Source organism: Cherax quadricarinatus, chromosome 14, assembly GCF_038502225.1.
Source record: "Cherax quadricarinatus isolate ZL_2023a chromosome 14, ASM3850222v1, whole genome shotgun sequence".
Taxonomy (NCBI): Eukaryota; Metazoa; Arthropoda; class Malacostraca; order Decapoda; family Parastacidae; genus Cherax; species Cherax quadricarinatus.
In genome coordinates, this window is record NC_091305.1 from 41,510,172 (window position 1) to 41,523,884 (window position 13,713).

At 51.3% G+C, this 13,713-nt stretch overlaps 1 protein-coding gene across 1 annotated transcript in view; it reads right to left on the reverse strand.

The window, feature by feature from the left end:
• Nucleotides 1-10,502, reverse strand: part of LOC128698447 (doublesex- and mab-3-related transcription factor 1Y-like) — a 33,135-nt gene extending 22,633 nt beyond the window's left edge. The window contains exon 1 of the mRNA XM_053790660.2: nucleotides 9,670-10,502. Coding sequence (XP_053646635.2) covers nucleotides 9,670-10,216 — 547 coding nt within the window. The 5' untranslated portion in view covers nucleotides 10,217-10,502. The remainder of the gene's footprint in view (nucleotides 1-9,669) is intronic.
• Between the last annotated feature and the right edge of the window lie 3,211 nt (nucleotides 10,503-13,713).

A 13,713-nucleotide genomic window follows, 5' to 3' on the forward strand; every position in this document is an offset into this window, starting at 1 on the left:
AGCCTTAGTCTAGTAGTAACATCCTGTTATCCACTGATCAAGTCTGCTAGTTCGTATCTGTCCTGTTCTAGAATCAAACTCTCGTTTGCTAGTTCTTTTCTAACAATGTTTCTTAAACTTGTTTAAGAAATCAAAATTCTTTTCGACATTCTGTTTAGTTATTGCTTGCTTAGTTAAGTTAGCACGGAATCTACTCTCCCTGCTACTCTCCCTGCCTCTCTGCTACTCTCCCTGCCACCCTGCTACTCTTCCTGATTCCCTGCTACTCTCTCTGCCTCCCTGCTACTCTTCCTGATTCCCTGATACTCTCTCTGATTCCCTGCTACTCTCCCTGATTCCCTGGTACTCTCCCTGATTCCCTGGTACTCTCCCTGATTCCCTGCTACTCTCCCTGATTCCCTGATACTCTCCCTGATTCCCTGGTACTCTCCCTGATTCCCTGGTACTCTCCCTGCCTCCCTGCTACTCTCCCTGTTTCCCTGCTACTCTCCCTGATTTCATGCTACTCTCCCTGATTCCCTGCTACTCTCCCTGCCTCCCTGCTACTCTCCATGCCTCCTGCTACTCTCCCTGATTCCCTGCAACTCTCCCTGATTCCCTGTTACTCTCATTGATTCCCTGCTACTCTCCCTGATTCCCTGCTACTCTCCCTGCCTCCCTGCTACTCTCCCTGATTATCTGCTACTCTCCCTGATTCCCTGCTACTCTCCCTGCCTCCCTGCTACTCTCCCTGCCTCCTTGCTACTCTCCCTGCCTCCCTGCTACTCTCCCTGATTCCCTGCTACTCTCCCTGATTCCCCGCTACTCTCCCTGGTTCCCTGCTACTCTCCCTGATTCCCTGCTACTCTCCCTGCCTCCCTGCTACTCTCCCTGCCTCCTTGCTACTCTCCCTGCCTCCCTGCTACTCTCCCTGATTTCCTGCTACTCTCCCTGCCTAATTGCTACTCTCCCTGCCTCCCTGCTACTCTCCCTGATTTCCTGCTACTCTCCCTGCCTCCCTGCTACTCTCCCTGATTTTCTGCTACTCTCCCTGCCTCCTTGCTACTCTCCCTGCCTCCCTGCTACTCTCCCTGATTCCCTGCTACTCTTCCTGATTGCCTGCTACTCTCCCTGATTCCCTGCTACTCTCCCTGATTCCCTGCTCCTCTCCCTGATTCCATGGTGCTCTCCCTGATTCCCTGGTACTCTCCCTGATTCCCTGGTACTCTCCCTGCCTCCCTGCTACTCTCCCTGATTCCCTGCTACTCTCCCTGATTCCATGCTACTCTCCCTGATTCCCTGCAACTCTCCCTGATTCCCTGGCTCTCTCCCTGCCTCCCTGCTACTCTCCTTGATTCCCTGCTACTCTCCCTGATTCCATGCTACTCTCCTTGATTCCCTGCTACTCTCCCTGCCTCCCTGCTACTCTCCCTGCCTCCCTGCTACTCTCCCTGATTCCCTGCAACTCTCCCTGATTCCCTGCTACTCTCCCTGATTCCCTGCTACTCTCCCTGATTCCCTGGTACTCTCCCTGATTCCCTGGTACTCTCCCTGATTCCCTGGTACTCTCCCTGCCTCCCTGCTACTCTCCCTGATTCCCTGCTACTCTCCCTGCCTCCCTGCTACTCTCCCTTCCTCCCTGCTACTCTCCCTGATTCCCTGCAACTCTCTCTGATTCCCTGTTACTCTCCCTGATTCCCTGCTACTCTCCCTGATTCCCTGCTACTCTCCCTGCCTCCCTGCTACTCTCCCTGCCTCCCTGCTACTCTCCCTGATTCCCTGCTACTCTCCCTGATTCCCTGCTACTCTCCCTGCCTCCCTGCTACTCTCCCTGATTCCCTGCTACTCTCCCTGATTCCCCGCTACTCTCCCTGGTTCCCTGCTATTCTCCCTGATTCCCTGCTACTCTCCCTGCCTCCCTGCTACTCTCCTTGATTTCCTGCTACTCTCCCTGCCTCCTTGCTACTCTCCCTGCCTCCATGCTACTCTCCCTGATTTCCTGCTACTCTCCCTGCCTCCCTGCTAATCTCCCTGATTCCCTGCTACTCTCATTGCCTCCCTGCTACTCTCACTGCCTCCCTGCTACTCTCCCTGCCTCCCTGCTACTCTCCCTGATTTCTTGCTACTCTCCCTGCCTCCCTGCTAATCTCCCTGATTCCCTGCTACTCTCCCTGCCTCCTTGCTAATCTCCCTGATTCCTTGCTACTCTCCCTGCCTCCCTGCTACTCTCCCTGGTTCCCTGCTACTCTCCCTGATTCCCTGCTACTCTCCCTGCCTCCTTGCTTTGTCATGTTCCTGGAGGCCTATGTGGAAGGGTATCCATAATAGCTAAGTGTAATCCCTTGAATAATTCATTTACATCTGTGCCTATCTTCATACACAAGTATGTTACTTCCAGGCCACAGGCTGTTTCCAGCAAGTACTGAGGAAAGAGAGTCACAGTTAAACTGTTTGTGGTAGTAATTTCTACAGCCATGGCAACAAAACACGACAGTTTATGTTATGGCAGTACAGGTAGATGGTGTGAAGCACTACAGGACTGGTCGGACGGGCGGTATGGACTTTAAACGCAGCAAATGCAAGCTGTGAAAATAAGAGAAGAAAATCAGCCTTGGAATACGGATTGGAGGAGAGTACAAACCTTAGACAAGGATCCAGGGGTGAGTATAGCACCAAGTGTATCACCGGAGATGTGCCTCGTCGGAATAACGTGAGCAGTGTACGCACATCTGGCAACTTAAAGAAAGGAATTCAGACATAACAAAGAAAAGAGTCCTTCAGGACCCAGTGTAGTACGTAGGTCAGCTCTATCACAGAGCATGCAGCACCAGCATTGAGCCTCAACCTGTCAAACGATGCCAAGAAACTAGAAATTTGTAACGAGTCTAGTTTCTGAACTGGTTACTTTGTGGTGTACTTTACAACACAAAGTAACCAGGGAAGACATGATTACGACGTACAAGATAGAGAACTCGAAGGGACCAGACAGGGATATATTGTTTGGAAGAAGGGGCTCTGAAAACAAGGAACACAGATACGAATAAATCAGTGTCGTCAGAAAGTCATTTTGAGGGTGCTTAGAAAGTGAAGCAATCTGGACAACGAAATGTCAGAAGAAGAGTTCGTGCACAGTTTTACGAGTACGTACAACAGGACTCACAGGCTAGGAAAAGTGTGTGACCACCACTGGTGTGTAGCCGAGAGACGCGACCAGGAGCAACGACTCGACCCAGTCAAACACAAACAAGTGAGCACACCTATTCACAGTCCATCACTTAACAATACACTCTCCTGACCAAATGTAGTAAGATGTAAATGAAACATTTACTCTCAGCAAAGTAATTCGTTGAGTGCCCCAAGGGAGTGTCCTGGCACCTTCACTGTTCCTCACACTCATTCAGTGCCCCAAGGGAGTGTCCTGGTACCTTCACTGTTCCTCACACTCGTTGAGTGCCCCAAGGGAGTGTCCTGGCACCTTCACTGTTCCTCACACTCGTTGAGTGCCCCAAGGGAGTGTCCTGGTACCTTCACTGTTCCTCACACTCATTCAGTGCCCCAAGGGAGTGTCCTGGCACCTTCACTGTTCCTCACACTCATTCAGTGCCCCAAGGGAGTGTCCTGGCACCTTCACTGTTCCTCACACTCATTCAGTGCCCCAAGGGAGTGTCCTGGCACCTTCACTGTTCCTCACACTCATTCAGTGCCCCAAGGGAGTGTCCTGGTACCTTCACTGTTCCTCACACTCATTCAGTGCCCCAAGGGAGTGTCCTGGCACCTTCACTGTTCCTCACACTCATTCAGTGCCCCAAGGGAGTGTCCTGGCACCTTCACTGTTCCTCACACTCATTCAGTGCCCCAAGGGAGTGTCCTGGTACCTTCACTGTTCCTCACACTCATTCAGTGCCCCAAGGGAGTGTCCTGGCACCTTCACTGTTCCTCACACTCATTCAGTGCCCCAAGGGAGTGTCCTGGCACCTTCACTGTTCCTCACACTCGTTGAGTGCCCCAAGGGAGTGTCCTGGCACCTTCACTGTTCCTCACACTCATTCAGTGCCCCAAGGGAGTGTCCTGGTACCTTCACTGTTCCTCACACTCGTTGAGTGCCCCAAGGGAGTGTCCTGGCACCTTCACTGTTCCTCACACTCATTCAGTGCCCCAAGGGAGTGTCCTGGCACCTTCACTGTTCCTCACACTCATTCAGTGCCCCAAGGGAGTGTCCTGGTACCTTCACTGTTCCTCACACTCATTCAGTGCCCCAAGGGAGTGTCCTGGTACCTTCACTGTTCCTCACACTCATTCAGTGCCCCAAGGGAGTGTCCTGGCACCTTCACTGTTCCTCACACTCATTCAGTGCCCCAAGGGAGTGTCCTGGCACCTTCACTGTTCCTCACACTCGTTGAGTGCCCCAAGGGAGTGTCCTGGCACCTTCACTGTTCCTCACACTCATTCAGTGCCCCAAGGGAGTGTCCTGGCACCTTCACTGTTCCTCACACTCATTCAGTGCCCCAAGGGAGTGTCCTGGCACCTTCACTGTTCCTCACACTCATTCAGTGCCCCAAGGGAGTGTCCTGGTACCTTCACTGTTCCTCACACTCGTTCAGTGCCCCAAGGGAGTGTCCTGGTACCTTCACTGTTCCTCACACTCGTTCAGTGCCCCAAGGGAGTGTCCTGGTACCTTCACTGTTCCTCACACTCGTTCAGTGCCCCAAGGGAGTGTCCTGGTACCTTCACTGTTCCTCACACTCACAACAAACACAGATACAAACACTCTACACAGTTACTAGATACAAACAGATATTTCAACTGAACAATAACATGAATAACAATAACATGAATAACGAGAGAACTTTCATAACAAGAGAACACAGGCTAAAGATAGTACTAAGTAAATGATTTGTGTTTTTACGTCTGATGTATTGTTCAGTGTGATGTACCGGGAGGTACGGTATGGTGTACTGGGAAATACAGTATGATGTACTGGGATATACAGTATGATGTACTGGGAAATACAGTATGATGTACTGGGAAATACAGTATGATGTACTGGGATATACAGTATGATGTACTGGGAAATACAGTATGATGTACTGGGATATACAGTATGATGTACTGGGATATACAGTATGGTGTACTGGGAAATACAGTATGATGTACTGGGATATACAGTATGATGTACTGGGAAATACAGTATGATGTACTGGGAAATACAGTATGATGTACTGGGATATACAGTATGATGTACTGGGAAATACAGTATGATGTACCGGGAGGTACGGTATGGTGTACTGAGAAATACAGTATGATGTACTGGGATATACAGTATGATGTACTGGGAAATACAGTATGATGTACCGGGAGGTACGGTATGGTGTACTGGGAAATACAGTTTGATGTACTGGGAAATACAGTATGATGTACTGGGAAATACAGTATGATGTACTGGGAAATACAGTATGATGTACTGGGAAATACAGTATGATGTACTGGGAAATACAGTATGATGTACTGGGATATACAGTATGATGTACTGGGAAATACAGTATGATGTACTGGGAAATACAGTATGATGTACTGGGAAATACAGTATGATGTACTGGGATATACAGTATGATGTACTGGGAAATACAGTATGATGTACTGGGAAATACAGTATGATGTACTGGGAAATACAGTATGATGTACTGGGAAATACAGTATGATGTACTGGGATATACAGTATGATGTACTGGGAAATACAGTATGAGGTACTGGAAAATACAGTATAATGTACTGGGAAATACAGTATGATGTACTGGGAAATACAGTATGATGTACTGGGAAATACAGTATGATGTACTGGGATATACAGTATGATGTACTGGGAAATACAGTATAATGTACTGGGAAATACAGTATGATGTACTGGGATATACAGTATGATGTACTGGGAAATACAGTATAATGTACTGGAAAATACAGTATAATGTACTGGGAAATACAGTATGATGTACTGGGAAATACAGTATGATGCACAGGGAAATACAGTATGATGTACTGGGATATACAGTATGATGTACTGGGAAATACAGTATGATGTACTGGGAAATACAGTATGATGTACTGGAAAATGCAGTATAATGTACTGGGAAATACAGTATGATGTACTGGGAAATACAGTATGATGTACTGGGAAATACAGTATGATGTACTGGGATATACAGTATGATGTACTGGGAAATACAGTATAATGTACTGGGAAATACAGTATGATGTACTGGGAAATACAGTATGATGTACTGGGAAATACAGTATGATGCACTGGGAAATACAGTATAATGTACCGGGAAATACAGTATGATGTACTGGGAAATACAGTATGATGCACTGGGAAATACAGTATAATGTACTGGGAAATACAGTATAATGTACTGGGAAATACAGTATGATGTACTGGGAAATAGAGTATAATGTACTGGGAAATACAGTATGATGTACTGGGAAATACAGTATGATGTACCGGGAGATACAGTATTATGTACTGGGAGGTACGGTATTGCGTACTGGGAGATACGTTATGATGTACTGGGTGGTACAGTATGATGTACTGGGGTACAGTATGATGTACTGGGGTACAGTATGATGTACTGGGGTACAGTATGATGTACTGGGGTACAGTATGATGTACTGGGGTACAATATGATGTACTGGGGTACAGTATGATGTACTGGGGTACAGTATGATGTACTGGGGTACAGTATGATGTACTGGGGTACAGTATGATGTACTGGGGTACAGTATGATGTACTGGGGTACAGTATGATGTACTGGGGTACAATATGATGTACTGGGGTACAGTATGATGTACTGGGGTACAGTATGATGTACTGGGGTACAGTATGATGTACTGGGGTACAGTATGATGTACTGGGGTACAGTATGATGTACTGGGGTACAGTATGATGTACTGGGGTACAGTATGATGTACTGGGGTACAGTATGATGTACTGGGGTACAGTATGATGTACTGGGGTACAGTATGATGTACTGGGGTACAGTATGATGTACTGGGGTACAGTATGATGTACTGGGGTACAGTATGATGTACTGGGGTACAGTATGATGTACTGGGGTACAGTATGATGTACTGGGGTACAGTATGATGTACTGGGGTACAGTATGATGTACTGGGGTACAGTATGATGTACTGGGGTACAGTATGATGTACTGGGGTACAGTATGATGTACTGGGGTACAGTATGATGTACTGGGGTACAGTATGATGTACTGGGGTACAGTATGATGTACTGGGGTACAGTATGATGTACTGGGGTACAGTATGATGTACTGGGGTACAATATGATGTACTGGGGTACAATATGATGTACTGGGGTACAGTATGATGTACTGGGGTACAGTATGATGTACTGGGGAACAGTATGATGTACTGGGGTACAGTATGATGTACTGGGGTACAGTATGATGTACTGGGGTACAGTATGATGTACTGGGGTACAGTATGATGTACTGGGGTACACTATGATGTACAGTATGATGTACTGGGGTACAGTATGATGTACTGGGGTACAGTATGATGTACTGGGGTACAGTATGATGTACTGGGGTACAGTGATGTACTGGGTATGATGTACTGGGGTACAATATGATGTACTGGGGTACAATATGATGTACTGGGGTACAGTACTGGGGTACAGTATGATGTACTGGGGAACAGTATGATGTACTGGGGTACAGTATGATGTACTGGGGTACAGTATGATGTACTGGGGTACAGTATGATGTACTGGGGTACAGTATGATGTACTATGATGTACTGGGGTACAGTATGGTACAGTATGATGTACTAGGGTACAGTATGATGTACTGGGGTACAGTATGATGTACTGGGGTACAGTATGATGTACTGGGGTACAGTATGATGTACCGGAGTACAGTATGATGTACTGGGGTACAGTATGATGTACTGGGGTACAGTATGATGTACTGGGGTACAGTATGATGTACTGAGGTACAGTATGATATACTGGGGTACAGTATGATGTACTGGGGTACAGTATGATGTACTAGGGTACAGTATGATGTACTGGGGTACAGTATGATGTACTGGGGTACAGTATGATGTACTGGGGTACAGTATGATGTACTGGGGTACAGTATGATGTACTGGGGTACAGTATGATGTACTGGGGTACAGTATGATGTACTGGGGTACAGTATGATGTACTGGGGTACAGTATGATGTACTGGGGTACAGTATGATGTACTGGGGTACATTATGATGTACTGGGGTACAGTATGATGTACTGGGGTACAGTATGATGTACTGGGGTACAGCATGATGTACTGGGGTACAGTATGATGTACTGGGGTACAGTATGATGTACTAGGGTACAGTATGATGTACTGGGGTACAGTATGATGTACTGGGGTACAGTATGATGTACTGGGGTGCAGTATGATGTACCGGGGTACAGTATGATGTACTGGGGTGCAGTATGATGTACTGGGGTACAGTATGATGTACTGAGGTACAGTATGATGTACTGGAGTACAGTATGATGTGCTATGGTACAGTATGATGTACTGGGGTGCAGTATGATGTACCGGGGTACAGTATGATGTACTGGGGTACAGTATGATGTACTGGGGTACAGTATGATGTACTGGGGTACAGTATGATGTACTGGGGTACAGTATGATGTACTGGGGCACAGTATGATGTGCTGGAGTATAGTATGATATACTAGGGTACAGTATGATGTGCTGGGGTACAGCATGATGTTGTGTAGTACAGTATTATGTACTGGGGTACAGTATGATGTACTGGAGTACAGTATGGTGTGCTGGGTACAATATGATATACTGGGAGGTACAGTATGATGCACTGGAGTACAGTATTATGTACTGGGGTACAGTATGATGTACTGGAGTACAGTACTATGTACAGTATGATGTACTGGAGTACAGTATTATGTACAGTATGATGTACTGGAGTACAGTATTATGTACAGTATGATGTACTGGAGTACAGTATTATGTACAGTATGATGTACGTCAATAAGGTCAGGGTGTGAACTGAGATGCTTGCCACGGATGTCTGTACGTCAGCAGATTTTGCAGTGAGTATCCGCTGTGCTTCCGTCACTGTTGGTCTGCTGTGTTTCCATCACTGCTGGTCTGCTGTGACCCACCATCACTGCTGGTCTGCTGTGACCCACCATCACTGCTGGTCTGCTGTGACCCACCATCACTGCTGGTCTGCTGTGACCCACCATCACTGCTGGTCTGCTGTGACCCACCATCACTGCTGGTCTGCTGTGACCCACCATCGTGGAGACTCACCGGTCACCATCACTACCACAACTACTAGCATTGTCATCACCACCATCACTAACACCACCACGAACGCTATCATCACCACGACCACCACCACCACCACCACCACCACTACCACTGTATTATGAGAACAGTGTGTTAACATGCTTGGACCAAGACTCTTCAACCTGCTACCCACCATATACCAAAATATTACAGGAGCAAGTGTTTAAAATTGTCAAGATAAAACTGGATCACTAGTCCCGTCAAGTGACAGATCAAGCAGGCTGTGATGTGTGGGCCAGCGGGCCACCAGCAACCACAGCCTGCTTGACCCAGTAGGCCGCAGGTGCATGATACGTATGTATTCATACTGACCGTGTAGGTGGCGGAAGGTCGTTGGGTCCCATTGTAGGTGGTGCCCAAGCGAGAGGCTGGAGGTGGAAGTGGAGGGTTTGCTTACAGCAGTGGCTGGAGTAAAGGCAGCAGACGTGTCAGCAGAGGCAGAAGCAGGAGTGGAGGGTGAGTCTTCTCTGCTGTTGCTGCCCTCCTGCTCTGCTGCCCAGGTGGGGGGTGAAGCAGGTGCCTGCCCTCTGCTCAGTGCCACCCCCATCACTGCCCGTGCCTCGTCCTGCTCCTGGGCTCTGCGCAGTGCCACCTGCTGTGCCATGATCTTCTGCCGCTGCACCGTCAGTTGGCACCTCTCACACTGGCACAACCTGAAGGGGCAGTACCTCTTGTGCCCTCTGAGGGGCGTGTGTATATGGTGGTTGCGACAGCGGGCGCACTTGGGCACCCTACTGGAGCATTCCTGCTGCCCTTGCTGTCTTCCTTCTGGAAGTGCCAGCGGTGAGGACACACTGTCGGTGAAGCCTTCGTTACGAGGCTTCTCGTTCTGGAACTTTATTGGCCGGTCCTCCGCCATGTTGTCAAGAATCGGCCCAGTTGAAACTCACAACACTTGGAGACAGATTTGTAGACTCTAAATGAAACGAGGCACAATAACGTAGTTGAAAGTGTCAGCAATTCAGTTGGTGCTACAATTCACAGTGCAGTGGCTGGAACAACTCACAATGCCATGGCTGGAACAATACACAAGGCCGTGGCTGGAACACTACACAAGGCCGTGTCTGGAACACTACACAAGGCCGTGGCTGGAACACTACGCAAGGCCGTGGCTGGAACTACACATTTCCGTGGCTGGAACAATACACAAGGCTGTGGCTGGAACAGTATACAAGGCCGTGGCTGGAACACTACGCAAGGCCGTGGCTGGAACTACACATTTCCGTGGCTGGAACAAAACACAAGGCTGTGGCTGGAACAGTATACAAGGCCGTGGCTGGAACACTACACAAGGCCGTGGCTGGAACACAACACAAGGCCGTGGCTGGAACACTACGCAAGGCCGTGGCTGGAACTACACATTTCCGTGGCTGGAACAAAACACAAGGCTGTGGCTGGAACAGTATACAAGGCCGTGGCTGGAACACTACACAACGCCGAGGCTGGAACACTACACAACGCCGGGCTGGAACAATTAATCCTCACACTGCAGAGGAAGATGGTGAAAATTCTTGGCTAACACTTCATGAAGAGGCGAGTGAGTTCCAGTAGGTGACTTAGAGAGCCCAGTTGAGTGCCACAGGTGCCAGGCATAGTACCAGGAGGCACAAGGTAGTGGTGAGGTGCCTGAATGTGGAGTGAGAGGTGTGAGTGGACGAAGAGGTGTGGGTGGTCGCTAACACAATCAATGCTCATACGTAGTACTAACTCACCACAACACTGACCCGTCACCTCGCCAGCGTCACACCACAACACTGACCCGTCACCCCGCCAGCGTCACACCACAACACTGACCCGTCACCCCACCAGCGTCACACCACAACACTGACCCGTCACCCCGCCAGCATCACACCACAACACTGACCCGTCACCCCGCCAGCATCACACCACAACACTGACCCGTCACCTCGCCAGCGTCACACCACAACACTGACCCGTCATCTCGCCAGCGTCACACCACAACACTCACCCGTCACCCTGCCAGCGTCACAGCACAACACTCACCCATCACCCTGTCAGCGTCACACCGCAACACTGACCCGTCACCTCGCCAGCGTCACACCACAACACTGACCCGTCACCTCGCCAGCGTCACACCACAACACTCACCCGTCACCCCGCCAGCGTCACACCACAACACTCACCCGTCACTCCGCCAGCGTCACACCACAACACTCATGCGTCACTCCGCCAGCGTCACACCACAACACTGACCCGTCACCCCGCCAGCGTCACACCACAACACTGACCCGTCACCCCGTCAGCGTCACACCACAACACTGACCCGTCACCCCGCCAGCGTCACACCACAACACTGACCCGTCACCCTGCCAACGTCACACCACAACACTGACCCGTCACCCCGCCAGCGTCACACCACAACACTGAGCCGTCACCCTGCCAACGTCACACCACAACACTGACCCGTCACCCCGCCAGCGTCACACCACAACACTGACCCGTCACCCCGCCAGCGTCACACCACAACACTGATCCGTCACCCCGCCAGCGTCACACCACAACACTGACCCGTCACCCCGCCAGCGTCACACCACAACACTGGCCCGTCACCCCGCCAGCGTAACACCACAACACTGACCCGTCACCCCGCCAGTGTAACACCACAACCCTGACCCGTCACCCCGCCAGCGTCACACCACAACACTGACCCGTCACCCCACCAGCGTCACACCACAACACTGACCCATCACCCCGTCAGCGTCACACCACAACACTGACCCGTCACCCCGCCAGCGTCACACCACAACACTGACCCGTCACCCTGCCAACGTCACACCACAACACTGACCCGTCACCCCGCCAGCGTCACACCACAACACTGAGCCGTCACCCTGCCAACGTCACACCACAACACTGACCCGTCACCCCGCCAGCGTCACACCACAACACTGACCCGTCACCCCGCCAGCGTCACACCACAACACTGATCCGTCACCCCGCCAGCGTCACACCACAACACTGACCCGTCACCCCGCCAGCGTCACACCACAACACTGACCCCGTCACCCAACACTGCCAGCCAGTGTAACACCACAACCCTGACCCGTCACCCCGCCAGCGTCACACCACAACACTGACCCGTCACCCCACCAGCGTCACACCACAACACTGACCCATCACCCCGCCAGCGTCACACCACAACACTGACCCGTCACCCTGCCAACGTCACACCACAACACTGACCCGTCACCCCGCCAGCGTCACACCACAATACTCACCCGTCACCCCGCCAGCGTCACACCACAACACTGACCCGTCACCCTGCCAACGTCACACCACAACACTGACCCGTCACCTCGCCAGCGTCACACCACAACACTCACCCGTCACCCTGCCAGCGTCACACCACAACACTCACCCGTCACCCCGCCAGCGTCACACCACAACACTCATGCGTCACTCCGCCAGCGTCACATCACAACACAACACTGACCCGTCACCCCGCCAGCGTCACACCACAACACTGACCCGTCACCCCGCCAGCGTCACACCACAACACTGACCCGTCACCCCGCCAGCGTCACACCACAACACTGACCCGTCACCCCGCCAGCGTCACACCACAACACTCACCCGTCACCCCGCCAGCGTCACACCACAACACTGACCCGTCACCCCGCCAGCGTCACACCACAACACTGACCCGTCACCCCGCCAGCGTCACACCACAACACTGACCCGTCACCCCGCCAGCCAGCGTCACACCACAACACTGACCCGTCACCCCGCCAGCGTCACACCACAACGCTGACCCGTCACCCCGCCAGCGTCACACCACAACACTGACCCGTCACCCCGCCAGCGTCACACCACAACACTGACCCGTCACCCCGCCAGCGTCACACCACAACACTGACCCGTCACCCCGCCAGCGTAACACCACAACGCCACCCCGCGTCACACCACAACGACCCGTCACCCCGCCAGCGTCACACAACAACACTGACCCTTCACCCCGCCAGCGTCACACCACAACACTGACGACCCGTCACCCCGCCAGCGTCACCCCGCCAGCGTCACACCACAACACTGACCCGTCACCCCGCCAGCGTCACACCACAACACTGACCCATCACCCCGCCAGCGTCACACCACAACACTGACCCGTCACCCTGCCAACGTCACACCACAATACTGACCCGTCACCCCGCCAGCGTCACACCACAACACTGACCCGTCACCCCGCCAGCGTCACACCACAACACTGACCCGTCACCCCGCCAGCGTAACACCACAACACTGACCCGTCACCCCGCCAGCGTCACACCACAACACTGACCCGTCACCCCGCCAGCGTCACACCACAACACTGACCCGTCACCCTGCCAACGTCAC